Below are 17,706 nucleotides of genomic sequence, written 5' to 3'. Positions count from 1 at the left end.
TGGCAAAATAAATAATATTTACTTAAGTTCACATAAAACTTGAGACAGAATCACAGTTTAATAATACAATATATAAAAGTTAGCTTTGTACAATCATAAGATAAATGCCGCAGCAGGGAGCAGATGTCCATATAAACATATGCTGTCGGCACCAATGAAGAAAGAAGCAAAGGTCTGGGCTTCAGACCGTCTGCCAGCTACCTCTCTGCCTCGGTAAGAATCTCATGCTGAGCTGTTGGGCCTCCTCCACCGGCTGCTGAGACAGATTGTTGGTCTGGGGGAGGCAGTCCAGAGTCAAGCCTTCATGGGGGCAAACAGAGTACTGGGAGAGCAAGGTGACCAGGATGGATTTCATCATCACCATGGCAATGTGTTTGCCGACGCAGGCCCGAGGGCCTGAACCGAACGGCTGAAAGTACCGGCGAGGAGCCTGGAGGATGAAAAAAGGTGGGGACGGTCACATGTATTCAGTCCAAACTTCACTTAAACTAACCAAATGATCTAGTGTCCACACCTGCTCTGACTTACGTTCTTTTCAAAGTTTTGCAGACAGAACTCAGTGGGTCTGAGGAAGAATTCTGTCCGGTGCATGTGGCCGGTGTTCAGAATGATGTTTGTGCCCTTCGGTACCCTGTAACCCTCAATGACATCATCCGACAGGGATCGACGCATGGTGAAGTCCACCACCGGGTGGAAGCGCAAGCATTCGTTGATGAAGGTCTCCAGCACGCGCAGCTTCTGAAGGTCCCCGTTCTGCAGCTGCCTCTCACCTACAACCAATATTCCACGTTAAAATGAATCCTTCTATCGTGACTCTAACGTCTAACGTTCTTGGTAACCATCCGGCGTATCTGAGAGTATTTCGGTGCTCTGGTGTAGCAACTTGCCCACAACAGCGTCGATCTCCTGCAGGAGCTGCAGCTCAACGTCAGGGTTCTGTTTAAGCAGCAACAGCATGAAGAAGAGGCTGACGGACAGCGTGTCGGGCGCCGCGATCACCATCTCCAACACGCACTGCATCACGTTCTCAGCAGAGAGTTCCCCGTGATTCTAGACACACACACACACACACACACACACGCACATGCATGAATAAACCCCAGCTGTTTGAACACATCAGAGGGTTCAATGATCCCCTGACTCACCTGTGCAAACAGGAGCTCTGCAGTGAAGTTGATGTTCTCCAGTTTATCCGCCTGCTCCAGGTCTCTCCTCTTCTGTTCTACCAGTCCCTCGATGGCCTCTTGCAGCTCCCGGCTATGAGGTCAAACACGTGTAACTCATTCAAATAGCAGCCCAGAAAATGGACTTGAGCATGAAGGACAGGAATAATGGGTGCTCACGCTGCCGTCTTGTGCTTCTGGTGAATCCAGCCAAACTTGAAGTAAATGTCTGGCTTGATTAAAACTGTCTGCCACGTGTCAAAATACTTGTGGATCTTCAGCAGCAGCTCTTTCTCTGTGCACCAGGTTCAGACAAAAGGAAAAAATCCACACGTAAGTTTGTGAGGTAACAGATCTAAATAAGAGATCCCTGCCTACTCACCATTAATGGGGATGTCCAGAAAGAGCCTGTTGGAGATGTCAACCACGGTGCAGCGCAGCAGACTGAGGACGTCCACCTGAGCCAAATCTTCCAGCCTGTCCAGATGCGCCTGAGTGGAGGAGTTGCAAACCTCCACAGTGTTCTGCACCGCTGGTCCCGTCAGAGCTGACAGAACAGGAAAATCCAGTTTAGAACAGGTTACTTACATGTGTCTGCAAAGCCGATTGGGGCGAACCTTTGGTGAAGTAGCCTCGGATCTTCCTCCACTCAGTAACATTGTTGTTGAAGATGATGCCTCGCTCATTCATGCCGATGCAGCTGAGTCCTTGCTTGCTCCCGAACCGTGACGTGTACTGCCTGCTCTTCAGCACGTGGTGCACAGCCGATGCCCTGATGGTTGACATTAACGAATCAAAAGGCATCAGTCGACACCTGGACGTCTTCCCCTTGACTGAGCTGACTCAGCAGGAGTCACAGACGTAACCAACCTGCTGATGACGAGGGTCTCCTCCCCGTTAACCCACACTCTCACAATGTCTCCGTACTTCTTGTTGTAGTAGTTGCTGGCCGTGCCTATACCAGTCCAGATGAATCTCACATATGTCAGGAGGGGGCCAAAACCCAGACAGAAGGATGGACCTAAGAGAGAAACGTCTTTCTGCATGAATTCATTCAGAAAACGACAGATGCAAATACAGATGTGATGCGCTCACCTGGAACACTTTTTTTCTCCGTGTGGCTCCAAACGAGCAGCAGCAGGCAGGTAAGTATGATCAGAGCTCTGGTTCCTGCAGAGGAACCAGGTGATTCAGCCTCAGTGGCGTTCGGGGACACAGAGACCAGCACCTCAGCGTCCAGACCGACAGCAGCCATCGCCCAATCGCAAATCAGATCCATGAGAACCCCGAAGCCAGGAACGCTGACCAAAGACCTCACAGCCAAGAAAAGCTGCGTCGGCAAATCCCGAGAGTCTCTTTATATGCAGTCTGGGCTGGTTACGGGCCAGTTCAGGCTGACGCAAAAGCCACAACAAACCAGCTAAATGGTAAACAATACACGTGAAACCTTGAAGAGCTGCATTTCCTCAGCGCCCTTGAGTATACACGACCTCGGCTGGTACAAGCAGTTGGGGAATTCCTGTGTCGAGTCTTCATTATGGGCTGTGTTTGACAGTTTGGTGAAGAAAAGCACAGATTTGGACCTCTTTGAACATCAAAACGATCTGATTGGAAATCCTACAAACAATCTGGAGGCTGTTGTACTCTTCATGTTTCTGTCATCCCTCCTACGTTTTTGTCCCACTGAAAAATGTCCTTGAAAAATTCTCTTCAACACGCCAAGCTGTAGTTTTCAAACAATTTTGTCAGTTACTAATGTCGCCTGAATCAAGCACAGATTAGAGGCACAATCATGAACATGTAAAGCTTAATAAGATTTAAAATATAAAACCATGCACATCGGCTCCTGAGGTGCTGGGATCAATCCCAGCGATCACTGTGGGAGACGCCGCTCCATCACAGGACAGAGGCCGTCTGAAGTCGCTCTGCAACCCTTAGTGAGGTAACCACTGCTGCACGCTCCAACACGATCGATAAAACGTCCTTAAAAGTCCTCTTCACGTCAACAAAAACGTAGAAAATAAGATGAAGATTGATTTGAAAACGACCAATAACATCACCCAAAATGAGCATATCTTTGTATCCTTATTCTGCTTTATTGTGACCGCTGCAAATGTTTACACAAATGTTAATATTTTTGGAGACATCAGTGACAAAGCCGCTGCTGTTGGGATTTATCTCCACTCTTTGGGGATAAGGAATGTTCTGACTTCACTCGCTCACCCACGCTCTTGTCCAAGAATGCGAACGCTTCTCATGTCTGACTGTGCAGCGAGGCCCCGTGTGACAGTCAGATCAACATTGTTCTGCATGATTACGCAGAGACGTTTCACTGTGGCGATGGGGGGAAGCTAACGTAACCTTCGGTTCAACCGCATCTTTGCCCTCCTCGCACTCTTGCTATTTCAGATGTATGAGGAACTTTTAACACCACACAGAAAACCTAGTTCAAGAAAGCTCCAGATTCTGTTAATTTGGAGTCTTCATCGGGCTGTCCTTGGACTGGCCCATTAAAGTGGACATGGATCCCTTCATGCTGTGGTCAGAGCAAGATAAAAGCATGTTCCCAGCAGCTGCACCTCGGGAAGAGAAGGAAAGAAGGCCATCAGGGAGCTGGGGTACACACGTTTTTGGGGCATGTCGACACCGTATGGTTCATGTGATGAGCTGAATGAGAGCAAACAAAGGGAAGACCTTGGAGCCCTTAAGACTCTGCACATCTGCTGGAGTAATGCAAGCTGGTGACCGGTGACCTAAAGCCCCGGGTGGGCCTGGGGAGAACAGCGCCAAGGTTTAAGGTCTACACCAACAATGAAGCTCTCAAAGATGCACTGAAATACAATTAATGAATAAATCTCTGCGTTTTTAGAAGATTGGACTCCCAATTGGTCTGTTTTAGTCTAATTCTTCCATAGTGGCTGTGTGTGAAGAGCCAGGGAGCGTCAAATGTCTGGACCCCTTTCAGATTCATCTGAGCTGCCATTTTTCTGTGGAAGGTTCACTTTTGTGGAGCAAATGGAATCAGCGGAAATGGGTCATCACAGCCGTCAGTGAATGGAGGATGTGACAGGAACGGCCGCAGACAAGGGCGAGGGAAGAGCGAAAAGGGTTGGCTATGGAGGGACATGAACCTACAGACGCTGCCACATGAATGCATTCGATTCACTGTGATTCATTTGTACTAGTAATCAGCATGTAAACATCAGCAGCAGCGGGTCTGGTGTAATGGAACGCTTTCATTATGTGTGCCTTTTAATGCACGCATCAATGGTGTGTGTGTGTGTGTGTGTGTGTGTGTGATGTCAGTCTGCCCACGGCGGTGCAGTAGAATGGGTTATGTTGAATATAAATCAGGTGACTGAACAGGCAGGGGTTTATTCCCAGACAAGCCCAGAAGATTGTGTAATGCCCACTCCTACATTATTGCCCGCACACACACACACACACACACACACACACACACACACACACCACACACACACACACACCCTTCCTTACTTGGAGAACAACACAACAAGCGCTGTATTTCCCCCTTTGCCTTCAGAAGGACCACCTGGGTGGAGCAGAGCTCCAGCTGACTATACTCTTTTCATCTTTTCTGGAACTTTGATCTTACTTGCTGCTGTTTTTTGATTTCATTTTTTGTGACAGCATCTTAGGAAGCAGAGCCATCGCAGTGTCTCCTTCATCCTCGCTGATAGCCACCGCTGGGCTCCGTGTCGAGATTGATGAGTGATCCTCAGAAACGAGGAGGTGAGGTGGTGACCATGTGGATTCCGACTCCCAGCATGACCCTCCCTCAGCGGGCGGTGCTGTATGGGACTTGCATTTTGGCGCTGGTGAACTTCGTGGGCCTGCTGGTGCTCCTGGTCCAGCAGAACCAGCAAGGAGCCTGGCTGGAGCGCACGGAGTCCAGGCTGATGGAGGTGGAGCAGAGCTCAGTGGTGGAGTTCCTCCAGGAGGTGCCAAGAGGAGCAGCGGCATTACGGGCAGAACCCCCACAGCCGTACCAGTACTCCAGGAATAAACGAAGCAGAGAGCGGGAGAAGGAGCTGCTGCAGGAGCCTCATCACGAGGAGGTCCACGAGCAGGAGGTCAGCCAGGAGGTGGGAGAGGAGGCAGAGCGGAAGCTGAGGCATAAACACCAGCACAGCCAGAACTACCAGAAAACACACGTGCAGGACGACATGATGATGATGATGACCTACTCCATGGTCCCGGTGAGAGAAGAGCAGTAAATCAGGATATTACAGCTTCTGGCTTTGTTGATGAATATTGATATTAGTTATGAAGGTAAAACAATGGTTTTGTTTTTTTAGGATTGCAATGAAAGAGGGAATTATTCTATAGAATTCTTCAAAATAGATAAATCATAAATCACAAATCATAAATCTGACTTGGAAACATAAATATTAATATAATTCTTCGCCCTATTCTCTTTAGATTAAACTGTTGATGGACATTTGCAACAGCACCAAGGGAGTCTGCATCGCTGGTATGTTGACCTTGTGCAGCAAAAGCTTAGCGCTCAAATGAAAAGTTAACCAATACTGACATCTGCTACTCTTCTGTTGCAGGACCTCCAGGACCACCTGGTAAGTGAAATCTTTTGGTACTGGAGCTAAATGTGAACTCTAATCTCACTCAGCCTGTCTTGTTTACTGAGCCGTGACGTTGCTGAATGTGCAGGTTTGCCTGGCGTGGACGGCCTGCCCGGCCATAATGGCACTGATGGCATCCCGGGACAGGATGGGCTGCCTGGGGCTGATGGGAAAAGAGGAAAAAGAGGTAAAGATTTTGCACGGACGGCTGTGTTTTCACCCTCCCCGCCCATTATTTCATCACAACCTGAGGCAGCGTTGCTCATTTTAGTGCCGAGCTACTGGGACAATGTGCCAGTCAAAGGGTTGAGTGCAACCTGAGGTTTCAGTTATTCGGAAATAGAATGCACACACGCAAGTGCACAGAGCTACACAATGACCTTTTCAGGATGATATTACATTCCCAAATGCCTTTGCTGGTCCGTCAACACTGACGGAAGAGTTTAACTGGCTTGACATTCTCAGATGACATTATTCCTCCCTCGAACTTCTGACATAGACGATCTTACATCCATTTTCTGGGTGGCACGGATCGCTGGAAGAAATCACAAAGTTCACTAAGATTACAAAGACAGTAACTAAACTATTATCCATAAATGTTCCACAGGTCTTCCGGGTGACAAAGGAGACCCTGGTGAAAAAGGAGAGCCAGGAGAACCTGGTGCACCAGGAGAGAGGAGCCAGCCATCCAATGATGTCATAGTTGAGGGTAAGCGGTCCGGACTTCAGGTCTGACCGGAGCGTGTATTCTTCAGACACAACAGTGGTTTAGATGTCATCTTCTTTCTTCTACACAGGTCCTCCCGGCCCTCCAGGACCACCAGGACCACCTGGGCCTGCTGGACCTCCTGGACCTCAAGGGCCCTCCAGAACAAGACCCCACAGAGCACACCTTCAGGCTGCTCATACACTGGGTAGGACCCATTTCATCTTCCAAGTCAATCATATGAATTTATTGGCATTCGAAGGGCTTTTATTGTAGATCACATGATCAAATGTGTCCAACAGGGATGTTAAACGCTGTCCCCAATGATGAGACCTTATCTCTAAAAGCGGCTATGAAGCTAATCGAGAAACCCGTGAAGAAGAACGGTACTGTTCTCCCGTCTACAAATACGATCTCTGCGTATGTGGAGACACAAAGAGCTTGAGTTGTTTTTTTTCTCCCCCCCAGAGTGCCTGATTAAGTCTTTAATCAACCCCAGGAATGTGACCAAGATGGAGAGCACATTTGGCACATGGATGAAGGACACAGCTCAGCTGAACGATGAGCGTGTGTGGGTGGCAGAACATTTCTCTGGTAGGACGGACTCCATGGGTACTGCACAGAAATGTGTTTCAAGATCAGAATGTTTCCTTGGGAGTTGCTAAAACCAGTGGAGCACTATTACTGGATGCACGGAAACACTTCATTAATGCATCACATGGACAATAGGCTAAAACACAGGTTAGAATGCTAATGAGTCTCACTGCTGATGTCTCAGCTTGATATGGTGGCAGAGAGGGTAAATGGACTGGTTATAGTGGGGCAGAGAGGGTAAATGGACTGGTTATAGTGGGGCAGAGAGGGTAAATGGACTGGTTATAGTGGGGCAGAGAGGGTAAATGGACTGGTTATGATGGGACAGAGAGGATAAATGGACTGGTTATAGTGGGGCAGAGAGGGTAAATGGACTGGTTATAGTGGGGCAGAGAGGGTAAATGGACTGGTTATGGTGGGACAGAGAGGGTAAATGGACTGGTTATAGTGGGACAGAGAGGATAAATGGACTGGTTATAGTGGGGCAGAGAGGGTAAATGGACTGGTTATAGTGGGGCAGAGAGGATAAATGGACTGGTTATGATGGGGCAGAGAGGGTAAATGGACTGGTTATAGTGGGGCAGAGAGGGTAAATGGACTGGTTATAGTGGGGCAGAGAGGGTAAATGGACTGGTTATAGTGGGGCAGAGAGGGTAAATGGACTGGTTATTATGGGGCAGACTGACAGTTCACCAGAGCTGATGTTCTGCTCATCGTCCACCAGGTCGTCTTGTGAAAGAGTATCAAAGCGTCGCCTCCTTCCAGAACGGCAGCAGTGAAGCTGTGGACGTCAGGAAGTTCTATCAGGGCTGTGGCCACACGGTTCACAACGGTTCCCTCTATTATCACATCGCAGGTACCTCCAGCATTGGCAGGTCAGCAGATGCAGATCCCCTTTTCTCTTCTGGCATTGGTTCCAGGTTCTTTGTAAAAATAGGCTTCCTGTCCATCCGCAGATTCAACTTTCAGAGCAGGAAGCTTCACATTCTGGTCATTGAAAACGCCTTGCACCACAACCTCGCCTACCTGCTCCAGAACTCCAAGACCTACTTCAAAGTGGCGGCAGACGAGAACGGTCTGTGGCTGATCTTCGCCTCCAGCGTGGACGAGTGCATCGTGGTGGCCCAGCTGGACCAGAAGACCTTCTCAGTCACCTCCTACATAAACACCACGTACCCCCGCACCAAGGCTGGAAACGCCTTCATCGCCTGTGGCGTCCTGTACGTCACCGACACCAAAGACGCCAGGGTCACTTTTGCTTTTGACCTGTTGAAAAGGAAGCCGGTTAACGTGACTTTTGACCTGAGGTCTCCAGGGGGAGTGCTTGCCATGCTCTCCTACAGCCCCAAAGACAGGCACCTGTACGTGTGGGACCACAGCTACGTCAGGCTCTACGTGGTGCACTTCATCACTGACGAATAAGAAAATCAGAGCATCATTCTTCTATTATTGCTGTGGTCAACAGGATATTAAATCCTCTTAGAATATCACCAGAGAAACTGTATTACTTCCTCTAATTTATGTACCTGTGAGATTCTATGAAGGAAAGTCATTAATTAATCTGGATGATTTTGTACATTTACAGCATTTGTGGCTGCTGTTCCATTGTCTGTGCATTTGCATGAGTTACCTTCTCCTGTGTTTTCTATACGCCGTGTTCTCCTCCATAATAAACAGACGGGTCACCAGGCCAGCGTGGCTCCCACTGGCTTCTCCCCACTTGAGGAATGTTGAAATAAAAGTTGCAAAGCATCCTGATGAAATAAAAAGATTTTATTCACTTTACAAAGGTTACGACCATGACCTGTTCCCTCGCACACGTCTGGGGCTCAAGTCCCGCGGTAAGTGTCTACCCGTGATAATGGCTTCCTCTGTGTAGTTACATGCACACCTACATACACACCAGACACCAGTAGGACCATCAGTAAAACATTTAAGATATATACAGTATACTTCAGGGGCCGAAAGAGGGAGAGAAACACAAATCTTTTTAATAAATACAATACACACACTCAACCAAAGTTACAACTAATCCAGCCGGTATGATACAAACCAAAAATAAAGAAATGCTTTTATGTTTGTACAAGCTGTTGTGATATTTCATATATATTTATATATCTATATATTTATAATTTAAATAATAAAACTATTTCAAATGTGTTACTACTAGGCCAAATAAAGCCAGACATTCATTTGTATATAACAGTTTCCTCTCCAATAACCTATTTATTTGAAATAAACTTTTAGTGTCTCCATTATTTGAGTGCAAATATCTATTTCTTATGGATGAAACGGTAAAAACGACTACTGAGGTAACACACACGTACATACAGAAGACCGTGTTGTCGCCATGTCAGATGCAGTAAAACCCCTTACATTCCTAAAATAAAGGGCAATAATAACTTAAAGTGGTTTACAAAGGAATGGTCAACCTAACAGACAAAAACATAAATAATTTAAATACTAATTAAAATTTTTTTGTTTTTTAAAGAAACCCAACAAGATATTGTGCAAAACTAGAAGTGAACCTTTGTGTTTCTGCTTTGGGTGGGCGAGTTCAGGTTTGGACCAGACGGATGAAAACATCGACATCACAGACACAGAATAAAACACGTCTTCCAAACAGGAATGTTCTAGCTGGGAATCTGCTCCGCAAACAGGCATTTGAGGGCAAGAGGGGACACGGATGACGGACACAGCAGAGCGGACGCACGTTAGAGGATAACCTGAGCCGGGAGGCTGAAATGGGGGGTGAGCGGGTGGGTGAGTGGAGGGTGTCATTACAGGAGCAACGCATGTTTGAATCCTCCATTAAGCCTGAGAGAAGCCAGGCAAAAGGGCAAAAGAAGGTGGATGAGTAAACCACTGAGGAGGAATCAAAAGAAAAGTAATTAAATAAAATGCAGATTCAAACAACTTGATTCACACCGGAAACCACTGACTAAACAAACCACAGTGCTGGTTACAGTAGATGCTAAGAGAATTCAGCTGTGGGCACAAAATGACGACAGTTACACATTTTTTAAATTTTTGCTTGAGCACTTTTACAGAGCACTATCAATAGACCTGTGATTGCACCGCGTAACGAGAACAGGACATGCATAGCTTCCCTATTGACACACTGTAGGAGTAGAGATTCTTCAATAAAATTACAGTAAATCTAGCTTCAAAATCAAGTAGGATACCTTTGACTTCTGCTTTCAGCTTTGAGGGGAAACATTATTTGCAGCTTTGTTTCTCATCCTGGATATGATTTACATCATACACCCCTGAACTTTGCCCACTGTGAAAGAGGCCAAAAGCATGACTCTTGACTGCCTCTTCCCCATAAAATGCATCATTAATGGCTAGCGAGTGTTAGTGTAAGCTGCTTGGGTTTGATCTGGCTCTTCGGACGCTCGGATGTGGAAGCAGGCGTTACAGGACGTCCACCAGACTGCTCGGGATACTGTAACGGTCGGGGAGCACCCTCATCTTCAAGGTACCATCCGCGCCGCAGGTGAAGATGCGGTTGCCGGGCCGGGTCTCCACTTGCATGACGCCAGCGCCGATGTTGCGGAAGATAGACTGCTTAGCGTGTTCAGAACTAAAAGAGTGCATCAGCCCGTGGCCGGCCAGTTTCCACACCTGTGGAGAGGAAGCCCGACAGACATTCGGGAGTGAATCGTTTGTTGGCATTTGGGAATATTAGATTTGTTTTAAAAACAGAATCGAAAATGAACACAAAAGTGATCAAGAGTCACCTTCATGTTGCCCTCTGCAGAGCCAGTGATAAAGAAGTCCTCGTAGGGATCCAACGTCAGGGCTTTAACGGCTGAGTCGTGGGCCTGGAAAGTGTGGAGCAGCTGCCGCTGGCGGATGTCAAAGACGCACACAAAGCCCTTTCTGCCCCCAGTGATCAGCAGCTGCTGTTTAGGGGCATACTGCAACACAGTGGCCCCATTCTCGTGGCAGGGGAATGCTGCAGGGGTGGGAGGATGAGAGGAAACTGTGGAACTGGATCACAGATGAAACAGCTTTGGTAAAAAGGACTTCTTACCGTGGACCATGGTATTACTGGATGGAATGAGAGTGTCCCACAGACAGACATTCCTGTGGAAGACGTAAATCAGTGTGATTTTTAGCTGGTGAAACTGGAGGATTTAAAAAAACAACAAAAAAACCACTGATAGCTCGTTGCTGCAGATTCCAACCTGTTGTCATTGGACTGTCCGGCGGTGGCGATGAGGCTGGAGGATGTGATGAAGGCAAAGTCGCCACAGGTTTTAGAATGACACTGCCAGCTCTGTTAGCAGGAACAAACCATAATAATCCATTTGAACGTGTGTTTGCTGTAGATATGTGCAACTTTGCAGGGGTGGGGACAGAGAGGATGACCTCACCAGGTAAGGCTTAGGGTTGGATGATGTCTGGTTGACCTGCCACAGACTGAGGAAGCCCTCTCCGTCAGCAACTCCACACTACCAGCACAACGCAGGTGAATCAGGACAACTGCATAAATAGACAAAACAGACCTTGTGCATGTGTGCGTGCACGCACCTTGTTTCCCTGGGAGTTGAAATACAGACGTGTGACTCTGGCGTTGCCTGCTTGTCTGAAACAAATGAGCTGCTGAGGTCTCTTCCATTCAAACATCCTGACACTGCCGTCCTGAGCCCCCGTCATATCTGATGTATGTCCACATACATAAACACATGCATATAGAAAGGAATGTGAGGCAACAGACAGAGAGAACAGGTTTGGGCATCAGAAAGAGGATGTGGAGAATGCAAAGAACTGCTGCACGTCTCAAACTGGCACGTACAATACTGGTAGACGGGATGAGACGTCATTCTTTTCACATTATTTAGATTCCTCTTCATAATCTGAAAAGCAAAACGAGAATATCTTTGTTTGCAGAATACACCTGACATTTAGAGATGCAATATGACAGATTTGTCCATAAACCTCTGAATATTTGCTGATGTTTTGTGTGTCAGCGGTGATTCTAAAAGACCAAAACGTCCTATGTCTAATGACTGCTTACATCCAAAAGTTCTTTAAAGGGTGATTCAGACATTCAAAGACAGGGACACAGACCACTTCCTTCCATGATCCATTGAACCTATATAACACCGTCTGTCCCGACTTGTCGAGTGTATCGTGTTCAGCATTTATCAACAGGCTGGGACACGGAGGGGTCTGACGCAAATGTGTACCTTGGGTTTCTGGCTGTAAGAGCGGCTGTTATCTGTGTTTATAAGAGCCCATCTCTGCCATACAAACACACCTCCTGGGTGTATCAGCTTGCATAGACTCAGCAGGCCAGCTGTTTAGTCGGCATTGCTCAGTTCAGCAGGATATTGATAAGAATTAAAAACATCAAGTGGAAGCTAAACTGTGCAGGTCCAGCTCTGCAGACTGCAAAGCTTCTGCCTTAGACCTCAGAACCTACTCACTACATTTACAGGACGCCCCAAGAACCGAATTATTGCTTTAATCCAACTGTAACCGGACAGCTGAAGTGCATTAAGCATGTGTGATATCAGTGCTTTCTGTATCTGTCTAAGACCCAGATAATGCGATGGGAAATCAATTTGCTCTGGAATGTATACGCCCCAATTGGGTTAGGTTAGTTAAACTAGACAACACACGTGCAGATGCACCGCAACCTCCACACTGGTGTATTACCCTCGAACAAAATCATTTAAAAAAAACGGTGTTAGCATATGGAGTTCTTGTCCACCTCTAAAAATCCACATCATCACGAGGGAGCGCGTGCATCTCATCTGCCTATGTTACGCACAAACTGAACAAATCTGTAGGATTATCCATTTTCTTGTTGTTTGAAATACTGGTCTGTTGTCTGACTTCAGTTACCCAACTTTCTTTCTTGCATGTAAACTTGAACAAGGACAAGACACCAAAGGCCAATCCGCATATGAACTCCTTAAAGCCATGTATGCAAAGTTACTGACGGAAATAAGGCTACAGATGATAACGTTTAAAATGAAACCAAGCTTCCTCTTGTGGCTTTTCCCTAACAGCAGCGCCATCATGACCTGTTTTAGTGGTGTTTGTGTGGGAGAGATGCGTACCACACTGGCACCCATGCTGGTTTGCCCACTGCCCAGCCAAGGCATGGATGCAGAGACTGGCATCTGCGGTGGGGCAAAGGGAACGGAGCTGGCCTGGGCGATGTTTGTATGAGAAGATCGATGGTCTATGTCATCAGAGCTGCACAAAACAAAACACAGCGGTAAAACCATTACTGAGAATATATATCACCACTGAGGGCGAACAGAATCAGAGCAAATATTACAGCCTGCCCATAACCTACAGCCATTTCCCTTCATAACTACAGAAATAAACTACAATAAATACCGTAACCACAATAAATAATGAATTTGAATGATTACAATTTTGACTCCAAAACACAACATTAAATACAGGTCAGGGCTATTGCTCATGTACCAAATGTGAAATACATTTTTGAATTAGTTATCGGTATATATTTCTGTCACTTTTTGACAACAGCATTGCATAAGCTTATAGTAAAAAGATGAAAAGTAAAGTAATAAGATCTAAATCTAGAAAAGTGACAGGAAATGCATCTGGGTGTCATCCAAACGAGGAATGACTGATTTTGAACACATCAGCTCTGCTCCATTATGATGATGTTCTCCCAAACTACAGTGTAACAAATCATTCACAGCAATTTCTTGCTCTCAACATTCTGATTTAAAGTCCACAAAACAAGCATGAAACAGCTTTTATCTGCAAACAAATCCCTGCGTGATTGCAGGCCAATGACAAACATTGGATGGAGAAAAAGCATGTGTCCACAAACAAGCGTAGCTCAATTACTTTTTATTTCCTGTATAAAGTCTAATATATGTGTGATATGTGTGATAATCTAAAGAAACATTTGTAATTCTAAGGCCTTCCGTGAATCCCACCTGCGAGACTCCTTATCAAAGTCATCTCCTATCCAGGTGAAGGGCTGGACAGCCACCAGGGTGGACACGTCCACCTCCTGGACATCATGAGTGGAGGCCAGCACTATTTCATTAGAGTTAGCCTAGAAACCCACAGAAGAAAGAGGATGCAACATAATCATCTGCTATTTGTGACTGCAGTGGAAAAGGAAGAAATTTCTCAGCCACACCAACACAGTTCACCTTATTTATAGCAAATGCCATAATTATATCAGACTCCTTGTGAATGATTTTAGCTTTGCCCCCTGGATAACCCAGATCGGCCTCCACCTGCAAAAGCAGAGAAAATGGGATGAATCAGCTGCAGCAGACAGTCCAAGGACAAAGGATGAAACACATGAACTGATTCATAGGCTTAATTTATATTAACTGGTCACTGGGAAACGTCGCCCCGGAAGAAGCTGCTTAGACCACTACAGGAAAGACAGTTTCGCCTGCTGACTTAAAAATCCCTTGTGTCAAAATCCTGCGTGACTGGCAGGGCTGACACTTCCCCGGAGAGGGAGCATGCAAGTTAGTGTGTGCCAACGTTCTTGAAAGGAGCAGATCTGCTTTGATCCCATCAGAATCGGTCAGAGCGAGGAGGAAAAGGGAGTGAGAAACAAGAGGACATGAGGTGATTATTGTCAGGGTCAGATGTGAGTTTGTTGAGGAGTGAGAGGAACAGATTAGATCCAAGCCTTGAGGGTCTTGAGAAGATTTTAGAAAAGATTGCCAGAACAATCACCATAAAGCCGAGCTAATCCAGTGCCACGAAAGCGTCCTTATTTAACCTGAAACTATTCCTCTAAAGTACATTTGTCTTTTAGTTGTACAGGCTCCTGGGAGCTCGGCTGTGCAGTGGCTGTTCCAGTCAAGCGGACTGACCGACATACAGACAGGGGGCCTGTCCTGGTACAATAAATGATACTACCTTAGAGGGACTGCTAGCTCCAGCTACGCAGTTTGGGCTTACATGGTCCATATGGTTCTCTACAGTCTACACACCACACAGAGGCAGTACACAGAACACACCAACATGGACACAAAACACATGCACACACATAGAAAAATAAAAATGGGATGAAAGAAAATGTAAAAGGTTGACAAGGATCATTTGATGTTTTCATTATTGATAAAAGGTCAACGATCAGTCTGCAGGAAGAATGGCGATACAAACTATAAATCTGGCTGCAGACACTCAAATGGAAGCAATGATGCTGATGCTGTAATTATAGTAAAAATAAGCACAAAGGAACACAATCCCAGAAAATCATGTCTGATTATGGACTGGCGTTTACAGTTGTGCTCTGTCATCAGAGTGATTGCATAATAATGAGCGGTTCCAGACATCAGAGAAGGCCATGAACTGAATTGTACTTTTGTACAGAAGTCAAAGCAATGATAAAGACAATAACAAAACTATCAAGAATAGAGATAAATGTGCAACATGCACTTGTGTGTATTTTACTAATCAAGGATCAGACGTGCCAACAGCCTCTGAACCTCATGTAAGTGCTGGGCAATAATCTATTTACAGAAAACCACTGCACAGTCTCTATTTGATGGGTAGGTACATTGCCTATGCTAGCATCATAATAGAATTACATTTCTTTAAGAAGGTGATTCAAACACCAGGTTTTAGAAAAAGCAACTCGTGAGATTTATGGTCTTTAACAAATGGGCCAATGCAGCAGTTGTGTAAGAGAAAATAAGGAAAATCTAAAGGAAAATACACAAATGTGAATATTCTGGTGTAACATTGACTGTTTTAATGGGATAGTGGGTCACATTAACTACTGAACCCGAAAAAAAGAAAAATCAAGCAGATCTCATCCACCGGTGCGACTGACCTCACTCTGCTTCCTCTTCTTTGTAAAAATGTAACGGATTAACGTCTCTCGGAGAACGTCCTGTTTGACAAGAAAATGCCAAAGACGTCGGGCTGGGAAGGACTGGTGGTTCTTTGTCCTGCAAGGATAAATAGAAAGAGGACCTAAACATTGGAACTAATTAAAAAGTTCAATTTAAAATAAATTGCTGTTTCTCCCGCCGAATGCTGTTTTAAGAGTCATTCAGCTTACTTGAAGGGTGTGTTGTCTGGCTCCAGCATGGCCTTGTGGCGGAGAATGGCGGGACCACCTCCTGCGCTCAGGTCAGTGGGATACGTATTGATGTAGTTGGGAGGAGGCCCTTCGAATTTGTTCATCCGATCCAGCAGAAGCTGCTCCCAGTTCTCCAGAGTCTTTATCACAGCATTACTGAGGGGGGACGTTACTGGCAGCTCTATGACACACAGGCAGTTGGTGGTGGACACACGTAGCATAAACCCAGCAGGAACTCTTCCTCCAAGTGTATTTAACGTGTTTCTTTACATGTTTATAAATGATTTTACTGTTAATGTACCTGTGAAGTCAAGGCCTGCAAGAGGGAGGAAATTCTTGATGTTGTGGTGAGCCAGTTTCACCATGACCAGGCGGATCAAAGCCCAGCTACGTAAAAAACACAGATAAGCGTGCAGGAAGTGAAAAATCGGAACCAACTGTCCGAAGAAAACAAAAGCGGCTGAGGAATACCTGTAGGAGTTGGGATCAGAGTGCTCCGTCATCTGTGTGTCAGAAAGGAAGGCGTCATCGTCATCTTCATCCTCCTCTGCACCGCTTTCGTCTGAATCACACAGAGCGTTGCTGTCCGACAGGGGCAGAAAGGGCTGAGAGAGAAACAACAATCAGGACAGCGCCGTGACGGAACACCAGTCTCAAGAGCCGTGTCTTACTTTGGCCACAAAATAATCCCACATGCTCAGCTCCGGTGGAATGAACTTCTCCCTGTAGGTGGGTCTGTCTGTGGGAACAGGAGGCGGGGTGGCCGGGCTTTCCTTCACTGGGCGACCAGGGACAAGCATCCGCATGTTGAACCTACGTCTGTATCGATCCACATCCTCTGCTGGCGGAACTACCGGGGAGAGAAAAGTTGGTATAGTTCAAACATGATAAATTCTGTTTACAGCACTCTGCTGCTCCTCACACTGTGCCATGAAGAAAAAGGAGGTTAGGAAAGAAGGAAATTCAGAAAACGGTGAAACATCCAAGAACTGAACCATTTATTTAAATCTTAGAGGGTTTTAATAGGATTGAAAGAAACACACATGAAGAAAAGGCACAAATGTTGAGCAGAGGTAAAGAATGAGACACACAGGGTACACAAACCTGCACTATTCGCCTGGATGACACAAAATGATACACAAACTAGAGTAGATAGTGCAGTTTGGAAAAGCAGACAGCACACAGGTCACATAAGATGACAGCAGAGGACAGCTGACAGTCATTTACAGCATACATACAAAGCTATCACACAGTAATGCAAAATCAATTGTGTTACACTTCTATACATAATGAGTATGAATGATCCTCCACTGACATTTTTCCTGGCTGAAAATAGAGCATGATTCAGAATGATCCATGTGTTATCCGTGTGCGTTTCCTGTCTGTACATTGCATTAAAAGCCTCTCCAGAAGGCTCTTGGCTGTGCCGAGAGCTATCGCAGACACTGCAGAGTCTTAATGCCAGCTCGTATCTATCCTCTCCACACACGCAGACCACTTTGGCCTGATGCATATGAATGAGCAGGTTCTCCCGAGGTCAGTCAGAAGCCTTAGGAAATGGTTTCTTGCAGAACACCATAA

At 46.1% G+C, this 17,706-nt stretch overlaps 3 protein-coding genes across 4 annotated transcripts in view; 1 reads left to right on the top strand and 2 right to left on the bottom strand.

Moving 5' to 3' along the window:
• LOC130514159 (aromatase) lies at nucleotides 1-4,642 on the bottom strand. The gene is made up of 9 exons (XM_057013567.1): nucleotides 2,259-4,642; nucleotides 2,034-2,184; nucleotides 1,781-1,935; nucleotides 1,546-1,710; nucleotides 1,344-1,458; nucleotides 1,146-1,257; nucleotides 888-1,050; nucleotides 529-770; nucleotides 1-430 (listed from the first exon to the last, which is right to left on the bottom strand). The coding sequence occupies exons 1-9, from the start codon at nucleotides 2,440-2,442 to the stop codon at nucleotides 182-184; spliced, it is 1,536 nt and encodes a 511-aa protein (XP_056869547.1). The 5' UTR covers nucleotides 2,443-4,642; the 3' UTR covers nucleotides 1-181.
• Nucleotides 4,643-4,697: 55 nt separating this feature from the next.
• gldn (gliomedin) lies at nucleotides 4,698-9,131 on the top strand. Its single transcript, XM_057013555.1, has 10 exons — nucleotides 4,698-5,383; nucleotides 5,607-5,658; nucleotides 5,741-5,758; nucleotides 5,853-5,951; nucleotides 6,372-6,473; nucleotides 6,562-6,678; nucleotides 6,773-6,856; nucleotides 6,939-7,064; nucleotides 7,789-7,939; nucleotides 8,021-9,131. Exons 1-10 carry the CDS (start codon nucleotides 4,892-4,894, stop codon nucleotides 8,484-8,486), a joined length of 1,707 nt encoding a protein of 568 aa, XP_056869535.1. The 5' UTR covers nucleotides 4,698-4,891; the 3' UTR covers nucleotides 8,487-9,131.
• Nucleotides 8,817-17,706, bottom strand: part of dmxl2 (Dmx-like 2) — a 27,779-nt gene continuing 18,889 nt past the window's right edge. For both annotated transcript variants that reach the window (XM_057013532.1, XM_057013544.1), the window contains exons 39-54: nucleotides 16,797-16,975; nucleotides 16,597-16,730; nucleotides 16,427-16,512; nucleotides 16,105-16,306; nucleotides 15,874-15,991; nucleotides 14,955-15,020; nucleotides 14,225-14,311; nucleotides 14,003-14,124; nucleotides 13,142-13,280; nucleotides 11,869-11,929; nucleotides 11,604-11,731; nucleotides 11,447-11,524; nucleotides 11,258-11,349; nucleotides 11,104-11,156; nucleotides 10,808-11,025; nucleotides 8,817-10,691 (exon numbers count right to left, since the gene is read on the bottom strand). In XM_057013532.1, the coding sequence (XP_056869512.1) occupies nucleotides 10,482-10,691; nucleotides 10,808-11,025; nucleotides 11,104-11,156; nucleotides 11,258-11,349; nucleotides 11,447-11,524; nucleotides 11,604-11,731; nucleotides 11,869-11,929; nucleotides 13,142-13,280; nucleotides 14,003-14,124; nucleotides 14,225-14,311; nucleotides 14,955-15,020; nucleotides 15,874-15,991; nucleotides 16,105-16,306; nucleotides 16,427-16,512; nucleotides 16,597-16,730; nucleotides 16,797-16,975 (1,973 nt within the window). In that variant the 3' untranslated portion in view covers nucleotides 8,817-10,481. The remainder of the gene's footprint in view (nucleotides 10,692-10,807; nucleotides 11,026-11,103; nucleotides 11,157-11,257; nucleotides 11,350-11,446; nucleotides 11,525-11,603; nucleotides 11,732-11,868; nucleotides 11,930-13,141; nucleotides 13,281-14,002; nucleotides 14,125-14,224; nucleotides 14,312-14,954; nucleotides 15,021-15,873; nucleotides 15,992-16,104; nucleotides 16,307-16,426; nucleotides 16,513-16,596; nucleotides 16,731-16,796; nucleotides 16,976-17,706) is intronic.

Source organism: Takifugu flavidus, chromosome 2 (assembly GCF_003711565.1).
Source record: "Takifugu flavidus isolate HTHZ2018 chromosome 2, ASM371156v2, whole genome shotgun sequence".
NCBI lineage: Eukaryota > Metazoa > Chordata > Actinopteri > Tetraodontiformes > Tetraodontidae > Takifugu > Takifugu flavidus.
The sequence above is the reverse complement of the archived record's forward strand: the minus strand, read 5'-3'. Positions and strand labels throughout refer to the sequence as shown.